The sequence below is a fragment of the Sprattus sprattus genome, assembly GCF_963457725.1.
Source record: "Sprattus sprattus genome assembly, chromosome: 2".
Classification (NCBI taxonomy): Eukaryota; Metazoa; Chordata; class Actinopteri; order Clupeiformes; family Clupeidae; genus Sprattus; species Sprattus sprattus.
Window position 1 is genome coordinate 63,642,664 of NC_137921.1, and position 20,798 is coordinate 63,663,461.

A 20,798-nucleotide genomic window follows, 5' to 3' on the forward strand; every position below is an offset into this window, starting at 1 on the left:
GAAGGGTTAGAGATCAGCAGGGATTCAGGAGAGGAGAAATGGTTAATGAAGAAACCCGCCTTTTTGACCCAAAATGAATAAATAAACCTCTCATCCAATTGATAGATAAATAGATTGATAATTTCGGGATTTTTCTTATTTATCTATCAAAATGATCACTCAGACTAAAACGTGTGATTTTGTGAAGGCTACAATGGGACTGTTGAATGCATTGATAAAAGCAATTATCTCTCAACCCTGTCTATCTGTACACATACCCTCACAAACAAACAAACAAACACCTCTGCCAAGTGTCAGCTTTTCTGCAACACACAAACTCACCTTCTCCACCTTTGCCTCCCTTGCCCCTATAAGCTCTAACATCTTATCACACATCAGTCCAGCCTCTCCTATTTACACCACCCACTGAGTCACCACTACTCCTGGGATACGGGTAGAGCCTGGGTGAACTCCGGGGCTTCACATTCTGTAATCTGATTGGCTGCCTGGGGGTTCCCTTGGCCAGTCAGATATCTGCCTAGCCTGAGTGCAAAGGCTAATTCCAGGCGCCTGGGAGCGCGGTGCGCTAGGCTAGTCGACCTTGACAGGCGAGTGGTCACCCACTGCTCGGTTCCCCTTGCTGTCCTTGGGCAGAGCCAATTATGCAACCAAGTGAGGTGTGGGATTAGCGTTAGCATTAGCATCGGCTCGGTCTTGACATCATCCATTTACATCCAACCTAACCCCGCAGTAAACGCCACAGCCTAAAGCCCTTCAGGATCTATGCAGGGCCTACGTTCTACTAAGTGAGAGGGCCGGCTCTTAGCCGTGACGGGATTCCTATGGTCATTCCCATAAAAGATTTACAGGCATTGTTTTTTCTTAATTACTGGATACTGGATTGAATTTGAAAAAGTTTCACATGCAAAACAAATCACCTGTTCGTTCGGAATACTGTGATGGACGGCTAGTCGCATATCATCTAGTCATGCATATTCACAGACGTTTCAATTCCAAATGAAATTACCATGAATTACAAGGAAATTATATTAGGTCAATAAACAAAAATTATAGATTGATGTTTAAAATCATTTTCTGTATTTGTTATTCCTTTTATTAGTGATTTTCCAGTGATTTTTTTCAGCTCATTCTTGCTTGAAGGGAAGATAAATGTCACTACCCACCGAGCGAGAAGTTCAGACATTTCCTTGGCCATTTGCTCCCTAAAAAGAGTGATGACCCAGTACACAAATTAGTCATTTTTCTGCCACAGTGCTGGGATTGTGCTACTTCATCATCTATATCTGCAAACATTTATCTGCAGTAGTGACACTGAGGAGGGAGAAAAGTGTGCAGTGAACCAGTTTAAAATCACTCTGCATGTCTGGGAGTGCGAGTGTGATTATGTGCAAATGTGCCTCTGATGTGACCTTCAGGAAACCGATACAATATTGTGTGTGTGTGTGTGTGAGTTTGTGTGTGTGTGTTTATTTGGGCTGTGTTTTTAACCTGGGTGGTTGTTTTCTGCACTGCACAAACACTAAATGCTACACATACTTTAATCTCTCCATCCCTGAATTCCCAGCCAACCACACTCCATTCTCACCGCGAATGCCGCAGAGCTAAATCTACGGGGCTAAAGAACGAGACAGCTCCTCTCTGCAGAGTTAAACTAATAACATGCACGCTGCAACCAGAGCATTAAAAGTGCTGAGAAACAAAAGAAGCCTAGTATCCCATGAAAAATTCATAAATTTGAAGCAATCCCCCGTTCAAGTTCAGCAACAAAGCTTAATATATCGATGTGTCCCTGTTGTCAGGGCAAAGTGGGATGAGCGCGCTATAGCCACTGTGGCGCAGCGCATTCCGCCGCGACGGCACTTCTACCATCACTCTCGAACCGGTAGTGCAGCACATTACGGAGACAGAAACTATCATGCCTGCATGCAAATATGTTGAAATATTGGACACAGTTTTGAGTAGCGTTCAGCCTCGATAGTCTTCTGCCACGGTCTCCCACTCCGCAGTCGCGTGGTTTTTCCATCTATTACCTATTTTAAACAAGGATGTGTTTTGTGTCAGACTGTGAGACCACTACACGGCAGTTAGCGGAGATTGGAATGCTCTGGTTCAGAAAATTGTGTTCTGAAGAGTGTTTTTCCATATACATATATCTACGTAAGGGATAATGTATAGAACGCAGGTCCTTATCGGAAAATAAGTCCCGACAGGACTCAATACTTTCGGAATGATACGAAAGACCTATATCAGAAGCACAAAACCCGTTGCCATTGACAGCACAGCGGTCATTATATGCAGGTCATTATATGAAAATAAGTACCTGCGAACGTTGGGGATGGCCCATTCAAATCAACGGGGCTTTTTGGAACGTTCTGAAGAGCCGTATAATAAATGTATTTATCTATGTTTTGGTCCTGCTTAACAACCATTGCGTACGCCTTCACCTTGTGTATTTCACTTTCTGATTTAGAAACTGAGCAGAACATACAAGTGGTTGACGGATATGAACAGGGAGGATTTCAACCTTTCTGAAGCGGAACCTTCCACCTCTTGGGCTAAAGGCTAAGTGGTCAGGGACACTTGTGCTGTGCTGAGGAGACTACTTGTGCTGAGGTGACCACCATGGAACAAATTCAAAGACATGAAATGTTAACTGATGAGTATTGGGAGTCCTTTCTCATAACCCAGAGAGAGAGCTAATAAAGCAAACCCAATGCTGTTGAGCTAATGTGCTGTGTACGTGGTGCTTCTCTACAGGTGAAGACAGTGGGAAGAATGCAAAAAACCTACATGGTCAAACCCTTCATCTTTTGTTGTCCAGGATCACTGAAAACAGAAAAAAAAGCCATCACATTAAAAAGCACCTTTCAAAAACACACTGAACGAATCACGGGAATGTGAATTCCCTTTTGTATTTGATCAAAGTTGGATTGTGCGTCAGTGAGATCATTGTGCCTACACTTTTTTACTATAATTAGGACAAAGCATTTAAATCTTCTTACATAACAGACCTAAATATGAACTCTGATTCATTTTGAATCATCGGGCGGTTGATGAACAGTTTAGTTTTACAGGTTAATGGGTGCTTGCCAGGGTAACAATCAGTAGGTGTGAGACTGAGTGGCAGTTTAGGGGGGGGGGGGGGGGGGGGGGGGGGGCGGGGGTGGCATGCATGGGGAAGGAGTGCAAAGATGTGGAAAGAATGTTGGATTCACACTGGGAGAAGGTTAGGGTGTCTATGGTCTTACCTCACACTCTCTGGGGATGATGGGACACTTGAGCCATTACTGAAAGAAAAAAAGACAGAAAAGTTGAGAGAAAGAAAGGGAGAGAGGCAGAAAGAGAGAAAGTGGCAGAGCGAGAGAGAGAGAGAAAGAGAGAGAGAGAGGGCGAGAGAGAGAGAGAAACAAAAAGGTTAAACAGACATCACAACTCCAGAGCTTCTGCGAATGGTGACATTTTCCTGACAGTTCCCTAAGGGCGCTGAGTTTCAGGGATGGCTCTTGCGTCTCATATGTTGCCTTTTCACACGTCTGTCACCTGAGCTCAGACGCGTCCTGTCATGTTGTCACGGTGGGTGTGGGATCGGGCACAGGAAACAGTGGCCGTGACCCAAGTGTAACAAGTGTGATGTGTGTGTGTGATGAGTTTAATGTGTTGGCATGGGTATGCACACATCTCCAGGCTGTGAAGCAAGCTGTGGACGCACCTTTCAATTGTGTGTGCATTGTGTATTTGTTCATTTCTGTCATTAAATGTACATTTAGATACAGTAAAGTATGTTCTTAATGTGTGTCTTCGTTCGCACCTGCGCAGACCGGCATCCACTTGTGTCGTCTCCTCTGGGATGAGCTCGGCCTCGCTCTGGGCGATCCTCATGGCGAGCTCCCGGTCGCGGCGCTCCTGCTCCAGGATGGCCTGCCGCGCTGCCACCTCCTCACGCTCAGCCTCCAGCTGGATCTCCATCTCCACCTGGCACAGACCGGGCGGGGGTTCAGACTTCACCACTCATACGGATTTAATGACCTGACATTCATCACTTTACCACTCACATACATATGGAGTGCTTGCTCTAGCACAAGGTCAACGTTGCGTAGTAGAATTAGCATTAAATGCTAACACATTCAGTGGCTTTACTTTCCACAGATACTTGACATTGTTATTGAGGACAAAGTATTCAGACCTTTTCTCAGAACTTAGCTGAAGCACATTTGGCAGAGATTACAGCCTGAACACTGTGGATTTCCTTAAGGATATCTCTGTACTTTGAGTAGTGACTACAGCCTGAACACTTATGATTTCCTTAAGGATATCTCTGTACTTTGAGTAGTGATTGCAGCCTGAACACTTATGATTTCCTTAAGGATATCTCTGTACTTTGAGTAGTGATTGCAGCCTGAACACTGAGGGTTTCCTTAAGGATATCTCTGTACTTTGAGTAGTGATTGCAGCCTGAACACTGAGGGTTTCCTTAAGGATATCTCTGTACTTTGAGTACTGACTACAGCCTGAACACTGAGGGTTTCCTTAAGGATATCTCTGTACTTTGAGTAGTGATTGCAGCCTGAACACTGAGGGTTTCCTTAAGGATATCTCTGTACTTTGAGTAGTGAATGCAGACTGAACACTGAGGGTTTCCTTAAAGGCACCCAGTGCAACTTTCGAGGCTTAAAAATAAACATTAAATTTCTAGTCTTTTTTACACGTAGTAAGTTTCAATAACTCCATACCATTACATATCGACATTCAAGGCGCAAAGATGAGACGTCGTTGTGTGGTGAGAACTGATAGAAAATCGTAAACAACAACAATCGCCGCCATTTTTCCCCCCAAATCTTTATTTATTGGTGCCACCAATAAATAAATCCGGATTCCAGTCAATGGAAAAATGGCCTCTCCCCACCGGCGATTGTTGTTGTTTACGATTTTCTATCAGTTCTCATCTTTGCTCCTTGAATGTCGATATGTAATGGACAGTATGGAGTTATTGAAACTTACTACGTGTAAAAAAGACTAGAAATGTAATGTTTATTTTTCGAGTCTCAAGCCTATAAAGTTGCACTGGGTGCCTTTAAGGATATCTCTGTACTTTGCTCCATTCAGCTCTCCTCTTCCAGTCCAAGCTGCTGAAAAACATCCCCACTGCATGTTGGGACGGTATTGGGCAGGTGATGAGTGGTGCCTGGTTTCCTCCGGTCTGAGAGTCCTTAGGGTGCTCTCTTGCTAATTCCAAGTGTGCCAGTGGCCAACTCTAGCAGTCCTGGTTGCTCCAAACTTCTTTCATTTAATAATTATGGAGGCCACTGTGCTCTTGGGAACCTTAAGTAGCCTTCCTCAGGTCTGTGTTTCAGAACAGCCCTGCCTCTGCAGGCAGTTCCTTCAACCTCATGGCACCAAATGTTAAATGTCTTGTTTTTGCTTTATCAATACGGGGTGTAGATTGATGTGTGTGTATGTGTGTGTGTGTGTGTGTGTGTGTGTGTGTGTGTGTGTGTGTGTGTGTGTGTGTGTTTGCAGACACATCCATCCATCATCCTTGCAGTTTTCCCACTTTCTCACTTTTCCTGCACTGTTTTTCATTTATGTCAGCGACGGTAGTTTGGGGCGTCATGAACGTACCGCATAATAGTTTGTAGGACTTTAGATTTCTTCAGCTGCCCAACTGAATCAAATAAAAGATTAGGCCATTAAACGCACTGAAGCGCATGTGAGCTTGGACACAACGAGAAAATATGGGTAGAAACAGTAGCCTATTTGAAAGTAGCCTACGTTGTACACCAAGTTCTAACCCTTCCTTCTTTTGCAAATTGGAAAGTTTTTTTTTTTTGTTTTTTTTTTGCAATGTGTAGACCTTACGTGCAAGAAAAGAATATTGTGGTTTAAGGACATTTTTTCAAAGATTCTTGATGAAGAAGAATCTGGGCTTAGTCCCTGAAGGTTACCAGTCCAGCCAATCCCCCTGCGTGTCACTGTCAAAATCTGTTAATAACTTCTGTGTCTAATCTAATCTAATCTAATCTCTTGTGTCATTCTGTTATTTCCCACTGAAAATACCAGCTGGGTGTTGTCCAGCTTCTGCTGCAGGCCACAGCTGTCATCTGCCGAGCGCCTATAAGACAACAGGGGCCTATAAGATGCAATATGAATAGCATGCGCTCTGCAAGCTCTGTTGCATCAACAAAGATTTCAGCTCAAAGGGGAAAGGAGCTTTGGAGCGCCACAGACACACTCTCAGCATCCACCCCAAACAACCTCCACCCCCGCCCCCAGCCACCACCCCGCCCCCTGGACCTTTTCCTCCCCTCATCCGTCGGAACAGCAGCCTCTCTGTCCTCCTCATTTTCAAAATTTCGAATTTTTCAAAAGCTCTGCCTCGATTTACCTTTGACAAACACATATGACCAGGGCAACAAACTTTCTTCACTGGCTTTGAAGTGACATACATAAAGACATCTACACCAGCAATCTATAACAAAGATTAAAGGTACATACACACACACACGCACACACAGACACACTTGGGGCAGTATGGCAGGACTACTTAATATCCTCTGTCACACAGTGGCACGTCCCCTCCATAATGAAGTGTGTGTACGTTGAGACAGTACGGGAAAAGTGAGGAAGTGGAAGAACAGCACGGATGATGGATGGATGTGTCTGCTTTCAAAGTAAACTCCAACTCATGAAGGGCACACACACACACACACACACACACACACACACACACACACACACACACACACACTGTCACACAGTAGCACGTCCCCTCCATAATGAAGTGTGTGTACGGTGAGACAGTAAGGGAAAAGTGAGAAAGTTGAAGAACAGCACGGATGACACACACACTTGTTTCAGGTCAGAAAGAGGGAGATGGCCAATAGATCTATAATTCTAAAGCACACCCTATTTACAAAATGAGGAGCGCAGACCACAAAAAAAATGACATGGACTTTGTAGCACATTCAGGCCTGTTCCACTTTAGTAAAGTTACAAGCTGAGGCAAACCAGTGTGACAAATACTACTCTTCATGAAAGAGCCATCAAGAGTGCAAGACCTTTTAGCTCTTACGTGCCTCTCAGTTAAGGCATATTTGATTACAAAAGTGTGGGTCATCTGCTCCTGCACACATCAAGCAGGCTCTGGCTAAATCTACACTGGAGGTACCTATGCTGTAGCCTGATGCACCCCTCCACAGATGGAGCTACACGTCATGTTGACACAGAACGGAACAACTGCGATTGGTCCGCTTGTCTGATGTTTCAGGATGTGTTGACGAAGCCTTTGCTAACGCCGACGTTATAGCGCGATATAGGGCGAAGCAGACATACATATAAATGCTCACAATCGCAAAGGCCACTGGCATAGACTACGTGTAGAGCCTACGCACTATGAGTCAGCCTTAATACCAATAGTATGCAGGCCAAAAGCAGGGTTTCTGTGTCAGCAGCATTTGAGTCAGTGTCTCTTTAAGGGGATCATAAGATTTTTTTTTTTTTTACTTTTGAATTGTATACCTATTTTTATTCTAGAGCATTTCTATGAAATTTGAATCTCAAAATATGGTATGTAATGTATCGATGGACCCCCTTGAAAACGAGATGTTGCATCTCAAGGGGCTATCCTTAATAAAATTGAAATTGAACTTGAAATCACACTGCACTGTAAGGTTATACTTCTTTCACCTCCTAATAAGCCTCTGCTGTGTCTGTGGGCATTCACTCTGGAGGATTTCCATGCGCTCAATTAGGACATAACAGCCTATTAGCACACAGACCCAGGGTTAGGGGCCAGCTGGGGAGTACAGCATCTCATCTAGGACACACTGTGCCAGGGTCAAACAGGGTGTCAAGTGTCAACGCAACTGACGTTAAAGTAAAAAAAAAAAAAAAAATGGGAGCAGGTCTCGAGGGGGATGCAATCAGCTTCAAATAAAAGCATTCAAAACAAACATGCAACACTTGACAGCTGCAAATCGTGGCTCTGTAACTCATGGAGAGAAGAGCTCTGTTACTCATGGAGAGAATGGCTCTGTTACTCATGGAGAGAATGGCTCTGTTACTCAGAGAGAGAGAATGGCTCTGTTACTCATGGAGAGAATGGCTCTGTTACTCAGAGAGAGAGAGAATGGCTCTGTTACTCAGAGAGAGCGAATGGCTCTGTTACTCAGAGAGAGAGAATGGCTCTGTTACTCAGAGAGAGAGAATGGCTCTGTTACTCAGAGAGAGAGAATGGCTCTGTTACTCAGAGAGAGAGAATGGCTCGTTATGGAGATTTGCAAGGCAGCAAACTTTGCAAGGCAGCAAACAAACTTTGCGATGTGAATCAAAAGGTACAACTCTTAAAAAGTCCTAAAAGGAGTTCTTGCAAAGCTCCTGAAAAGTGGAAAGAGAGAAAAAAAGTGGAAATGAGCAAAATATGAGGATAGTGGGACAGCAAACCCAACATCCAGTAAAGTAAAATACTGAGACAGCCAAAAAAAGAGAAGAGAAGAGCACTGAAGCAGCAAGAGAACAGCAGAGGAGAGGAAGTTAAAAGAGCATGATTGGGACGGTTGGACAGTGCCTCAGGCTGAAGGCCTTAGGCCAGCCTCTTTGATCAAGACAGGGAGCCCAGCAGTCGGAAGGATAAAAGCTAAGAGAAGTGATTCATCCGGCTCAAGCAGAGGGCCATCCAACTGAGAATAACTGCTGTAGGAGGAGAAGAGGATGAGGAGAGGGAGGGGAAGATCAATGGAAGCAAAATTAAGTAAGATGAACAAAAAAAATTGACGAATAAGAGTGATCATGGCGGAAGGAGAGAATAGAGAATATTATAGAGAAAAAAAAGCATATCCCCAGAATAAGATGAAAATGAAGGGAGAGGAGAGATGGAGAGATAAGATAGAAAGGGAGAGATATTGAAGAACATGCAACGACATGGGAGAGAAAGACCAAGATTAAGCACGATAGAGTAAGTAGCTTGCTGAGTGGATAGTGACATGGCTGAAAAAGAGTTGAAATGCTAAAATGCTTCCATCGAGGGAAATTGAAACCCTTCCTCTCCATAGAGACAAACAGAGGGGGGGGGGGGAGAGAGAGAGAGAGAGAGAGAGAGAGAGAGAGAGAGAGAAAGAGAGAGAGAGGGGGAGAGAGAGAGAGAGAGAGAGAGAGAAGAGAGAGGGGAGAGAGAGAGAAACAGAAGCATTTAGAGTGCAAATACTGAGAGGCAGTTCCATAGTCAGCAGGATGGCCTGACACTGAGGGGCAGTGGAGGGCAAACAAAGCCATCAGGAAGACACTCACCTGCAGCTTCCTCTCCTCCTCTTCCCTCTTTTTCCTCTCTTCCTCTTCCTGCTTCCTCTTCACTTCCATCTCTGCTTTCCTGTGAGACGGCAGAAAGAAAGGGGGGGGGGGGGGGGGGGGGGGGGGATCACTTGTTTTTTTTCCGTCTCACTCTCTCAGATGCTTAGTGTCAGATGTCGCTGTGATGGGCATCGACCTCCCTGTCCCGACTGTCTCAGAAGAGCATCATCATCCATCATCATCATCATCATCATCATCTTCATCACCGGAGACAAGGTCGGGCAGCCAAAGCTCATGTTAGAACACTGAACTCATGCCAAGACAAGGTGGCAGACTTGCTTTCGCCGAGACCCACGGTAAATAACCTCCCCACCAGACTCCCCCCCACCCCCCCCCCCCCCCCCCCCCCCCCCCCACCCCCATCTTTGGCCGTGGCGCCCCGCTGTAATCAAATGTCTCATAATTGGCACATTACTGAGACTAGCGGCAGGCGCTGAGGTGTCAGTGATGGCGGAGGCCCAGGAGCACGGTCAGTGGAGCAGTACACTCAAGAGCAGTGCCCTTCACACACCTGCCAGGTGCTTTTGGAAGTGACTGGAATGCTGTTGTGGCCCATAAACTCCACTTCTGTCCCCTGAAATGACCCAAACTAAAATAGAAATAAAAATCCGGTGGGGTGCTAGCGCTAATGTAGGGCTTTATGACACCCGTCAAAAAAATATGGCTGCCAGGCTGACCAAATATGTCTGAGGCCATTGCAGACATGGTCTGCATTTACAAACGCCGCCTACTGTCCTCCCAAGTTTAAGTCAAAGAGCTTAATCATATTGACGTTCTGTAATCAGTACAGAGTGCCAGGAGAGTATTATTTGAGTATATTATTTGCAGAGAGCTTCAAAGTACACCGTCTTTAGGGTAAGTGTATTAAAAGAATCTCACGGAGTGAAAATGTGGTTTGGGGCAGACTGAGAATTCCTTGTGAAACTAAGTAGAGAAAACTTTACTTTACTAGCGAAATTTCCCCGGGTAAGCGTATGGGCTCAGTGGATACAAATAAAAACTTAACTAGAGAACTCTGTCTGGCTTTTTAAAATCTGTGCGTAAAGCCTTGGTCTGGTTTTTAAGTCTGTCTAGCCAGATTTTAAAGCTGTGGGTATAACCGAAAGCATAATCAAAACAAAACCTGGTGGGGGGGGGGGGGGGGGGGGGGCACTCAATCAGAAACTCACAGGCGCCGCTCTTCCTCCTCCTGCTTGCGGCGCTCCTCCTCCTCCTCCCTCCTCTTCTTCTCCCTCTCCATCTCCTCCTGGATGCGCATGAGGCGCTCTCGCTCCTCCTCCTCCTGCTTCTTCTTCTGCATGGAGCTGAGCAGCTGCTGCGAGCGGGTCACCAGCGCCTGGTGCTCGTGGTCAATCTCCAGACGCGTCATCACCGTGCTCTGGGGACGCACAGAACGGTACGCACCCAAAGATGTGAGTATAAGACCTCTAGGGCTGGTGGAAATGATCATTGCATCGATGCATTGCAATGCCAACGGTAAAGATTCTGCATTAATGCAGCAAAATTAAATAATTGATCAAAAAAAAATAACAACGCAGTTTAATAACATGCATGCCAGCATAATGAACAATAGCATAATGAACAACTCATTCAAATTCATTTCACTGGGATATGCAGTTGTAATGATGAATGGAAAGTTAAATTACAGATAACACTGGCAATACACACTAGCATACAAGTAACTTTACACATTCCGTAGGGACGCTAACAAAGTACAGCTCATGTAAACAAATAATCCCACCGTGATCGCCATGGATATCAGAATGATAAATGACCATACTACATGTACATAATCCATTGGTTCTTGTGATGCAGCCAGGTATAGTTACAGCTTGAACATTTAAAGTGATTTCACCGTGACAGTGCGGTCATCACATCAATGAAGGAACAATTAGCTTTCATATAGCTAGTAGTCTACTTGCTACCACTTCATGTGGTGTAACATAAGCCAAATACAATCTTTCAATAGGTTTTACACAGATAGGCCTACATTTCTGTTACTGTACATACTACCTCCTAATGGATAATCACATTTGATCTTTAAAGAGCCAGCTGTTATACTGTAATATTTTAGTTTTTTAGGACAACTGATTTATGCAGTAGGCTACAAAATATGTTTTTAGGCATAAACCTACTTTCTTTCAAAGAGAAGGCAGTTTTTTATATAATGCGAGTCTTTTACATTTTTAAAAAACAGTTTAAAAAAAATGTGTTTATATCTGATCTGATACGATCTGATCAGATCAATTTCAGCAAAAAAGGCTGCCGGGTACTTCCACAGGGTGTCCTCAGATAAGAGCCAAATAATTCTTAATGAGGCAGGCAAGATATAAAAACCTGACGCTACAAGGCTCTATAAGGATCTTACAATAATGCTGATAACTGACATGAAATATCTATGAGTCTGGAAAAGTACAACTGAATAATGCAGAGAGGCTTATTACACATTGCTGAACCCCACACTAAAGGAATGTAATACTGGCCCTTCAGGAGTATGGCTCCATACACCACTGAGGGCACTTCATGTATTTCCTGGAGGACCCATTCCCAAACGGACTTGTAGTTTAAACAGTCCAGGGTCACACTAAATCTATAAAAATATGATGTTCTGGAAAAATACTAATGAAAACGCATAAAACAAATAGTTTTCTTGTTCCTCCATGTTAACTTTGATATAATGTCAAAGGATAAAGTTCTGCTCCTCTCTTCAACTCTAGAACTTAGTTAAAACAGCACTTTGCCACTTCAAATTGTAAGGCACAGAGGGACTGTCAGATCCCTTAAGGTTTTCCACTCGGTTCAGTGAAGCTGTCGGACACTTTTGGATATCTTATTTCCCTGGAAGTCATATCCAAGCTCTGATGCTTGGTCCCACAGTAAAAAAAAAAGAGAACTAGAGAGGAAAGTGCTGTGAATGGCGTGTTGCTGGAAGCCTTGGTTCATTAGCAGGAGTCTGTAGACAGGTAAGATGTGTCTCTCCTTAAGAGTCCTCCGGACCCATACCCAACTCTTTCTGTATCTCCAAAAACTCTCAGATAACTCTCCCTTTCTCTGCATTTCTCCTTCAAGCTCTTCAGTCAATCATTTCATCACCGTCGGCAAAGAAACTTTGCACAAAGGTAAAGAGCCATGTTGTTTCTATTCTTTTTTTCCCCAAGTGTCTTGATTATTCTATTTTTGTTTTGTAGACCAATTTACTCCCTACAGACCCCCTCCACCCCCCCCCCCCCCTAAACACAGGGAATTGTGTTTGTTCCTTTGGCCAATCACACTCCATCTCCCTCCTGTCTATTGACTTCTCTTGTCTTTGTGATGGTCAATAAATGCAATAATGTTCTGTTTGAAACAAAGTTATGGTGATTGCAGCCCCCTTTTCTACACCTTCTTGCCCTAGACATGGGAAATGTAATGACTTGCCCTAAGGGAGAATGAGTGTGTATGCGCGTGCATGTGTGTTTGTTCATAATTGTGTGCCTCTCTCCAACCACTTATGTTTCTCTCTTCACCCCCCCCCCCCCCCTTCACAATAAATCACTTGAATATGAGTGACTTAAAGTTTGAAAGATCTCGTTGGCAGTAACAGGGTTTCAACTAGCAATGCTATAAACATGAAATCACAAATAGGTAGCAGATGTTGATTAATATGCATTGGCATCTGCTGTCACCAGGGAAACCATTCTGCGTAAGAGTATGCAGAGAACTGAGATATATGTATGAACAAGCTCAGATGCCACGGATGCTCTAAAAGCATAGTTACACTACAAAGCATTTCATGAAATGGGATGTCCATAGCAAAACATCCACCAGCATCACCTTAAAGCTGACTCAACACAATCAGTCACATACTGACACACAAATCCTCAGCCTGCAAACAGACATTGTCTGCTGGAAGTGCTTTCATTGGGAGTTCTTCATCTAATCTACATTTCATTGACAAAACTGCGATTATAAAACACTGCTGGGGCCATTAATCAAGCAGTTGGGTATTATCTGTATTGTACACTGACGATGGCTTAAGGCCAAAACGCGTCTGTGCAAAATAAACTGGTCTTAATATTAATGAGAAAAGCTTGAGAGTGCGGTTTTATTCTACTCATAGTTAACATTCTTTTACTCGCACCCGAAAACGCATTTATATATGTTTTTAAGTAGAGCGCGCCTATCCCTACTTATTATCTGTATTAACCTTTTGTTCATGTACCATCACCCTGCATACTTCTTGAGGATGAGCATATGTTCTCTCCTTCATTAAGTTCCCCATCTAATCCCTGGAATGTGATTTAGAGCACAAATGCTAGCGCTAGCTAGCTGACAAACTGGCACACTACCCCAAGCACAGGCTGGGCGTGGAGCAGAGCGGAGCCCAGCAGATGAAAGATAGAAGGCATGTGTGCACATAAGAGCAGGCCAGGGACATAATGAACAAACAAGATTTCATCGCACAGACGGCTCCAGAGGTGAGATAGAGGAGAGAGATGGAGCAACAGCCAAACAGAAGCGGGAGCAGCAACTTTGACAAACCAAAGAGGCCTCTCATCACTGAAGTTCCCTTAAGGCACAGACCTCTCATAATTATGTTGATGCATACAAGTGTTTTTATGTGTGTATGAGAGAAAGTGAGACAGGGTGAGCGTATCTGATTTATTTGTTTGTGTGTCTTTTTGGGACAATCCTTGCAGGGCTGATATATCTCACATATGTAAGGCTGCACACACACATATGTTTACACACACACACACACACACACACACACACACACACACACACACACACACACACACACACACACACTTCTGGTCCCACGCACCTTGATCTTGACCATGAGGGCATTAATGGAGGCGTCCAGCTCCTGGATCTGTTTGCGCATCTCCTGCTGACCCTCCTTCAGACCAGCCACCACCTCATTAAACTTGTCCATCCTTGTCTTCAGGTTACGCACTTTAACAAGCCCATCGATCCTACAGACAGATAGGCAGGCAGACAGACAGACAGGCAGAAAGACAGGCAGACAGACAGACAGACAGAGAGACACATTAGTCACATATTCAGTTTAAACAGATATCTGGTTGGACTGATTATTAAGCACCACAGACTGCATGTTCCCTTCCAGAACAGCCGCTGGCTGAATGCTAAACGAGCTGCTCTTCCACCTAACCCCCAACCGGGCAGCCAGCACCGATCCCCCAGTACACATAAGAAATCCAGCCCGCCCTGGTTGTCAGCGCTGACAGAAAACCCCCTCTCCGCGTGGTCCTAGCTTGTTCCTGAGCTGTCCATCATGAGAGACCCTGAGAGAGGCTGAGCGGCTAATAAAGCCGGTGCTGCGCTCGGGCCGCCCTTACACACCTCCCCACAGTGATGAAGGGTGAGGAGCACGAGCAGCTCTCTCTCTCTCTCTCTCTTTCTCTCTTCATCACTCCATCATCTCGGGCTGCCCTTACACACCTCCCCACAGTGATGAAGGGTGAGGAGCACGAGCAGCTCTCTCTCCCTCTCTCTCTCCATCACTCCATCAGCTCGGGCCGCCCTAACACACCTCCCCACAGTAATGAAGGGTGAGGAGCCCGAGCAGCAGGGCACTGAGCCGTGAAAGCACTTTCTAATGAGGAAGAGAGGAGGACGCCAGGGAGGAGGAGGAGTGGAGAGGAGAGGATGGAGAAAGGAAGAAAAGAGTGAAGGTTGAGAGGCAAAAAATGAGAGAGAAAGGAGAAAAGGAGAAAGGAAAGAATAGAAAATAAGAAAAAAGAAGTGCAGAGTAGAGAACAGAAAAGCAGTAGAGTAGAGTAGAGTAGAGAAGAGAAGAGAAGAGAAGAGAAAAGAAGAGAAGAGAAGAGAAGAGAAGAGAAGAGAAGAGAAGAGAAGAGAAGAGAAGAGAAGAGAAGAGAAGAGAAGAGTAGAGTAGTGTTGGAGATTATTTCCAAACACTGTTAATGATTTAAGAATATAATAATCAAGTGCCTTGCATTAATATATTCCTTGTATGAATCTTGCTTATGAAAGCAGGAACATGGCTTTTCGGCGTGTATGTGTGTGTGTAACTTAGATTATGAGGTGCCACTTAGTCTGCATACGTACAAGAGCATGTTTAGACCAGAAGTGATAAGAAGGGACAAACTGTGCTTCTTCCAATCTTGTGCAAAACTTTCATCCAATGCCTCGTCAGAAATCCACCAGGTGGTTATCACTACTGAAAGCTTAACTTCTATCTATATAGACCTTGTGCGATGGGTTTATCATTGGCTTTACTTTCAGCCTTGTGCTGGGAGAGGAGCCCAATTGCAATTGTTGTTGTTGTTTGTCTAATAAATATAATTACATGCAGCTCCGGAGTAGAGTACAGTGGTGTAGAGTAGAGTACAGTAGAGTAGAGTAGGGTTAAGGTGAGTAGAGTAGAGTAGAGTAGAGTAGAGTAGTGAAGAGTAGAGTAGAGTTAGGGTGAGTAGAGGAGAGTAGAATAGAGTAGAGTAGAGTACAGAGGAGTAGAGTTAGGGTAAGGGTGAGTAGAGTAGAGTAGAGTAGAGTAGTGTAGAATAGAGGGTGAGTGTAGAGTTAGTGTAGAATTAGGGTGAGTAGAGTTAGGGTGAGTAGAGTAGAGTAGAGTAGAGTTGAGTAGAGTACAGTTAGGGTTAGGGTGAGTAGAGTAGAGAAGAGAAGAGTAGAGTAGAGTAAAGTTGAGTAGAGTAGTGTAGAATAGAGTAGAGTAAAGTTAAGGTGAGAGTAGAGTACAGGAGAGTAGAGTACAGTACAGTAGAGTAGGGTAGAGTATAATAGAGTACAGTAAGGGTTAGGGTGAGTACAGGAGAGTAGAGCAGAGTAGAGTAGAGTAGAGTTAAGGTGAGAAGAGTAGAGTAGAGCAGAGTAGAGTAGAGTAGAGTTAAGGTGAGAAGAGTAGAGTACAGGAGAGTAGATTAGAGTAGAGTAGTGTAGAGAAGTGTAGAGTATAATAGAGTACAGTAAGGGTTAGGGTGAGTACAGGAGAGTAGAGTAGAATAGAGTAGAGTAGAGTAGTGTAGAGAGGACCCACCTGGGCTTGTGCTTCCTCTTACATAGCCACATCCGCACTGTCTTCTGCATCTTGATGCAAGCACTGGCTCGGTATTGCATCTTATTCTTCACTGTGAACGCCGGCAGAGACGGACAAGGACAGAAAATCAACAAAACACAGGATGGGAGAGGGATGATGTTAAGATAATCAATCATACATTTCCTTTAAAATCTTGGAAAGAAAGTGTCTAAAGCATAAAATACCAACTAGCAGAGTGAATTTAGACTGCCATGTGTTGTGTTCATGTGCCAATCTCCTAAAATCTGATGACTGAAAAGCTCTCAAGCTCATATGAAAGTAGACATTTCTCAAGGTTTCACTTCAGTAAAAATAAAAATAAAACTTAACTGATACTCCCGCAGCCCCATTCTTATAATTACATTTTAGTATCTCTCGTTTTCTTTGCATGGAGGTAGTACCCAAGGCAGACTACACAATTAAAACCTGACTGGGAAAAATGACAGTGGAGTTTAGGTTTTTTTTTCCCAAAATGAAATAGGAGGCTTTAAAAGGAGGATTAATAAGCCAAGTGTGACCAAAGTGTGTTTTTGAAGAGCCTCAAGCCAAATAAAAACCTCTGAAAATAAGACTGCACTTCCCACAGAGTCTAGGACGGGTTGTTCAGATCAAGAGGTGAAGATCCACGTCTGTGTCAAATGGGTGTGGTGATTAGCACAAATCCCTAGCAGTCATGGGTAATAATGGCAACCTCAAGGCATGGCTTGAGCAAAGCAGTTTAAACTATGTCAACTTGAATGTCTTGAACATGAGTGGGATAAGAATACAAACTACAAATTAACTTGTGAATACTAGCTACAAGTATTGATCAAGTTAGTATTTCAGTACATATTGGGTCAAAATGGCCCTCTAATGTTTTACTCCATACAGTTATCTTCCAAAACCCTGCTTTGTGGAAGACTGTTGAGCTCTGGCCCTGGAGATCTGGCCGCCAGCAGTTCACTTATGGCCCTAATGTAATAAACCTCATGCAGCTAATCAGGCCCTTCAGGAGCAGCTGCTTATGATGGCTGGAAGTGTTTGATTAGGGTCGCAAATCAATCCTGTGTGAGGCTGGGTCTCTGTGTGAGGCTGGTTCTATGTGAGGCTGGGTCTCTGTGTGAGGCTGAGTCTTTGGGTGAGGCTGGGTGAGGCTGGGTGAGGCTGGGTCTCTGTGTGAGGCTGGGTGAGGCTGGGTCTCTGTGTGAGGCTGGGTGAGGCTGGGTCTCTGTGTGAGGCTGGGTGAGGCTGGGTGAGGCTGGGTCTCTGTGTGGGGCTGGGTCTCTGTGTGGGGCTGGGTCTCTGGGTGAGGCTGGGTCTCTGGGTGAGGCTGTGTGAGGCTGAGTCTCTATGTGAGGCTGGGTCTCTGTGTGAGGCTGGGTCTCTGGGTGAGGCTGGGTCTCTGTGTGAGGCTGGGTCTCTGGGTGAGGCTGGGTCTTTATGTGAGGCTGGGTGAGGCTGGGTCTCTGTGTGAGGCTGGGTCTTTATGTGAGGCTGGGTGAGGCTGGGTGAGGCTGGGTCTCTGTGTGAGGCTGGGTCTCTGTGTGAGGCTGTGTGGGGCTAGGTCTATGTGAGGCTGGGTCTCTGTGTGAGGCTGTGTGGGGCTGGGTCTCTATGTGAGGCTGGGTCTCTGCGTGAGGCTGTGTGGGGCTGGGTCTCTGTGTGAGGCTGGGTCTTTATGTGAGGCTGGGTCTCTGTGTGAGGCTGGGTGAGGCTGGGTCTCTATGTGAGGCTGGGTCTCTGTGTGAGGCTGGGTCTCTGTGTGAGGCTGTGTGGGGCTGGGTGAGGCTGGGTCTCTGTGTGAGGCTGGGTCTCTATGTGAGGCTGGGTCTCTATGTGAGGCTGGGTGAGGCTGGGTCTCTATGTGAGGCTGGGTCTCTGTGTGAGGCTGGGTCTCTGGGTGAGGCTGTGTGGGGCTGGGTGAGGCTGGGTCTCTGTGTGAGGCTGGGTCTCTGGGTGAGGCTGGGTCTCTGGGTGAGGCTGTGTGGGGCTGGGTCTCTGGGTGAGGCTGGGTCTCTATGTGAGGCTGGGTCTCTATGTGAGGCTGGGTCTCTATGTGAGGCTGGATCTCTATGTGAGGCTGGGTGAGGCTGGGTCTCTATGTGAGGCTGGGTCTCTATGTGAGGCTCGGTCTCTGTGTGAGGCTGGGTCTCTATGTGAGGCTGGGTCTCTATGTGAGGCCGGGTCTCTGTGTGAGGCTGTGTGAGGCTGGGTCTCTGTGTGAGGCTGGGTGAGGCTGGGTCTCTGTGTGAGGCTGGGTGAGGCTGGGTCTCTGTGTGAGGCTGGGTGAGGCTGGGTCTCTATGGGAGGCTGGGTCTCTGGGTGGGGCTGGGTCTCTGTGTGAGGCTGGGTCTCTGGGTGAGGCTGGGTCTCTGTGTGAGGCTGGGTGAGGCTGGGTCTCTGTGTGGGGCTGGGTCTCTGTGTGAGGCTGGGTCTCTGTGTGAGGCTGGGTCTCTGTGTGAGGCTGGGTCTCTGTGTGAGGCTGTGTGAGGCTGGGTCTCTGTGTGAGGCTGGGTGAGGCTGGGTCTCTGTGTGAGGGTGGGTGAGGCTGGGTCTCTGTGTGAGGCTGGGTGAGGCTGGGTCTCTATGGGAGGCTGGGTCTCTGGGTGGGGCTGGGTCTCTGTGTGAGGCTGGGTCTCTGGGTGAGGCTGGGTCTCTGTGTGAGGCTGGGTGAGGCTGGGTCTCTGTGTGGGGCTGGGTCTCTGTGTGAGGCTGGGTCTCTGTGTGAGGCTGGGTCTCTGTGTGAGGCTGGGTCTCTGTGTGAGGCTGTGTGGGGCTGGGTCTCTGGGTGAGGCTGGGTCTCTGTGTGAGGCTGGGTCTCTGGGAACAGGGCCGGGTGAACAGGAGGGTGCAGGAGATGGTCTCCTAGCAACCATACGTACGTTTAATGACAGACAGTGCACACCACTGGCACTTCTTCCATCGGCTGCAGATCAGCCACTTGTTGACCTGCTTCACCAGCTCGGCCAGGTGGTCTGGGTCCGACTTCATGATCTGGTCGAACTCCGCAAACTGGGGACCAAACAGCAGATGAATTATTGACTTGTTCACGGCGCATCGCATAAGCTGGCTTGTTTTAAGAAACATCGGGCTAAAGAAAATGCGACTGCACGTTTACATCTGCTGTGTTACGCAAATTCAAAACAGACACTCTGCTAATCAAGGCAGGAGTTGTGAACAGCTGTGGGTTCAAAACTTGAGGTTGTCGGAGCAACCTCTACAAATGCGAATTGATGCAAATAAACCTGTTTCAACCTTATACCCTATGCGAATCGGCAAATTTGCAGATTCTATGTAGATTTCACAGTGTTGCCACTCCATCATGTCCTATTTAAATGGCCAAACAGTGAACATTGAACAGTTGGATAGAAACCCAGCTATAGATTGCCATCTCTGTGAGTTTATGTTAATGGATGACTTGTGCAGGCGGACCACTGAAGTAATGTCCTTGTGGTAAAGATCCAGGGGAATTGATGAATGGATAATGAGAGAGAGACAAAGAGGGTGATGAGAAAAAGAAAAGAGAAGTAAGCTGAGAGAGAGAAGAGTGGGGGGAAATATTGAAAGGGCAAGACAGAGAAAGGACAGTAAAAAAAAATGAAGAAGACAGATGAAAAGCAGGGGAGAAAGAGAATAGGAGGTAGAAATAGAGAAACACAGAATAAAATAGCGAAGAGAGGCAGAGAAGAAAAACTTAATTGGGTGGAGGATAACATATTCATCACTTCTCATTAGCACAATTTTGGCAGGCTATTGTAACCAGCGCAGAAGTGCTAAGGCATACACATGCCAAATTAAACCCAGGGTTGATGCCAGATTGATTCGGCGAATTACAGGACGGACAGCTCTCTCGCTCTCTCTCTCTCACACACACACACAGTATCACTTTGCCAAAATATAGCACGTGTGAGATGCCCTAAGATAAACATGTCTAGAGTTGGCTTGAAATGACACCTCTGCAACAGGAGATTAAACTCATTTTCCAACAGAGCATAAAAAAGAAATACAAATAAATAAATAAAATAAACAATTTCGCAAAATAAATCCTCTCCTCCGTATCCGTTCATCAGAGCCAGAGGAGCAGATCCCTCTGAAAACGCCCCCTCCTGAACACCCTCTCCCCATAGCCCTCAACATGGCATAAGGCTCATCCATCTCCTAGCCTCCCCTGCACAGGTTAACACAGATAAATGATTCATTTAGTTGGAAATCAAACGCCCATCTGTTAGCCTTGACCTTGCGTCCAGCGTCGTTGCTGCTCTAGGCAGAAGCCTGTGCTCTGTTCCGTTTTCCCTACCTACCGTACCTACCATCCTTAGTGTGAGTATGTAGGGTGTTCCGTTTTCCGATTTCCCATTTCCGCGTCGAAAAGAAGTATACCCAAAGGACCCGTATCTGTACTCATAACGGTCAA

General features: G+C 45.7%; 1 protein-coding gene across 8 annotated transcripts in view; it reads right to left on the reverse strand.

The window, feature by feature from the left end:
• myo6a (myosin VIa) overlaps positions 1–20,798 on the reverse strand; it is a gene marked incomplete at both ends in the record, with an annotated part of 69,172 nt that overhangs the window by 7,466 nt on the left and 40,908 nt on the right. For 5 of the 8 annotated variants that reach the window (XM_080833133.1, XM_080833132.1, XM_080833128.1 and 2 more), the window contains 6 exons: positions 3,809–3,972; positions 9,283–9,361; positions 10,512–10,720; positions 14,150–14,300; positions 16,367–16,457; positions 19,267–19,396. In XM_080833133.1, the coding sequence (XP_080689259.1) occupies positions 3,809–3,972; positions 9,283–9,361; positions 10,512–10,720; positions 14,150–14,300; positions 16,367–16,457; positions 19,267–19,396 (824 nt within the window). Of the gene's footprint in view, positions 1–1,163; positions 1,203–2,790; positions 2,827–3,248; positions 3,288–3,808; positions 3,973–9,282; positions 9,362–10,511; positions 10,721–14,149; positions 14,301–16,366; positions 16,458–19,266; positions 19,397–20,798 lie in introns of all 8 variants that reach the window. The other 3 variants (XM_080833127.1, XM_080833129.1, XM_080833131.1) reach the window with 2 other exon arrangements.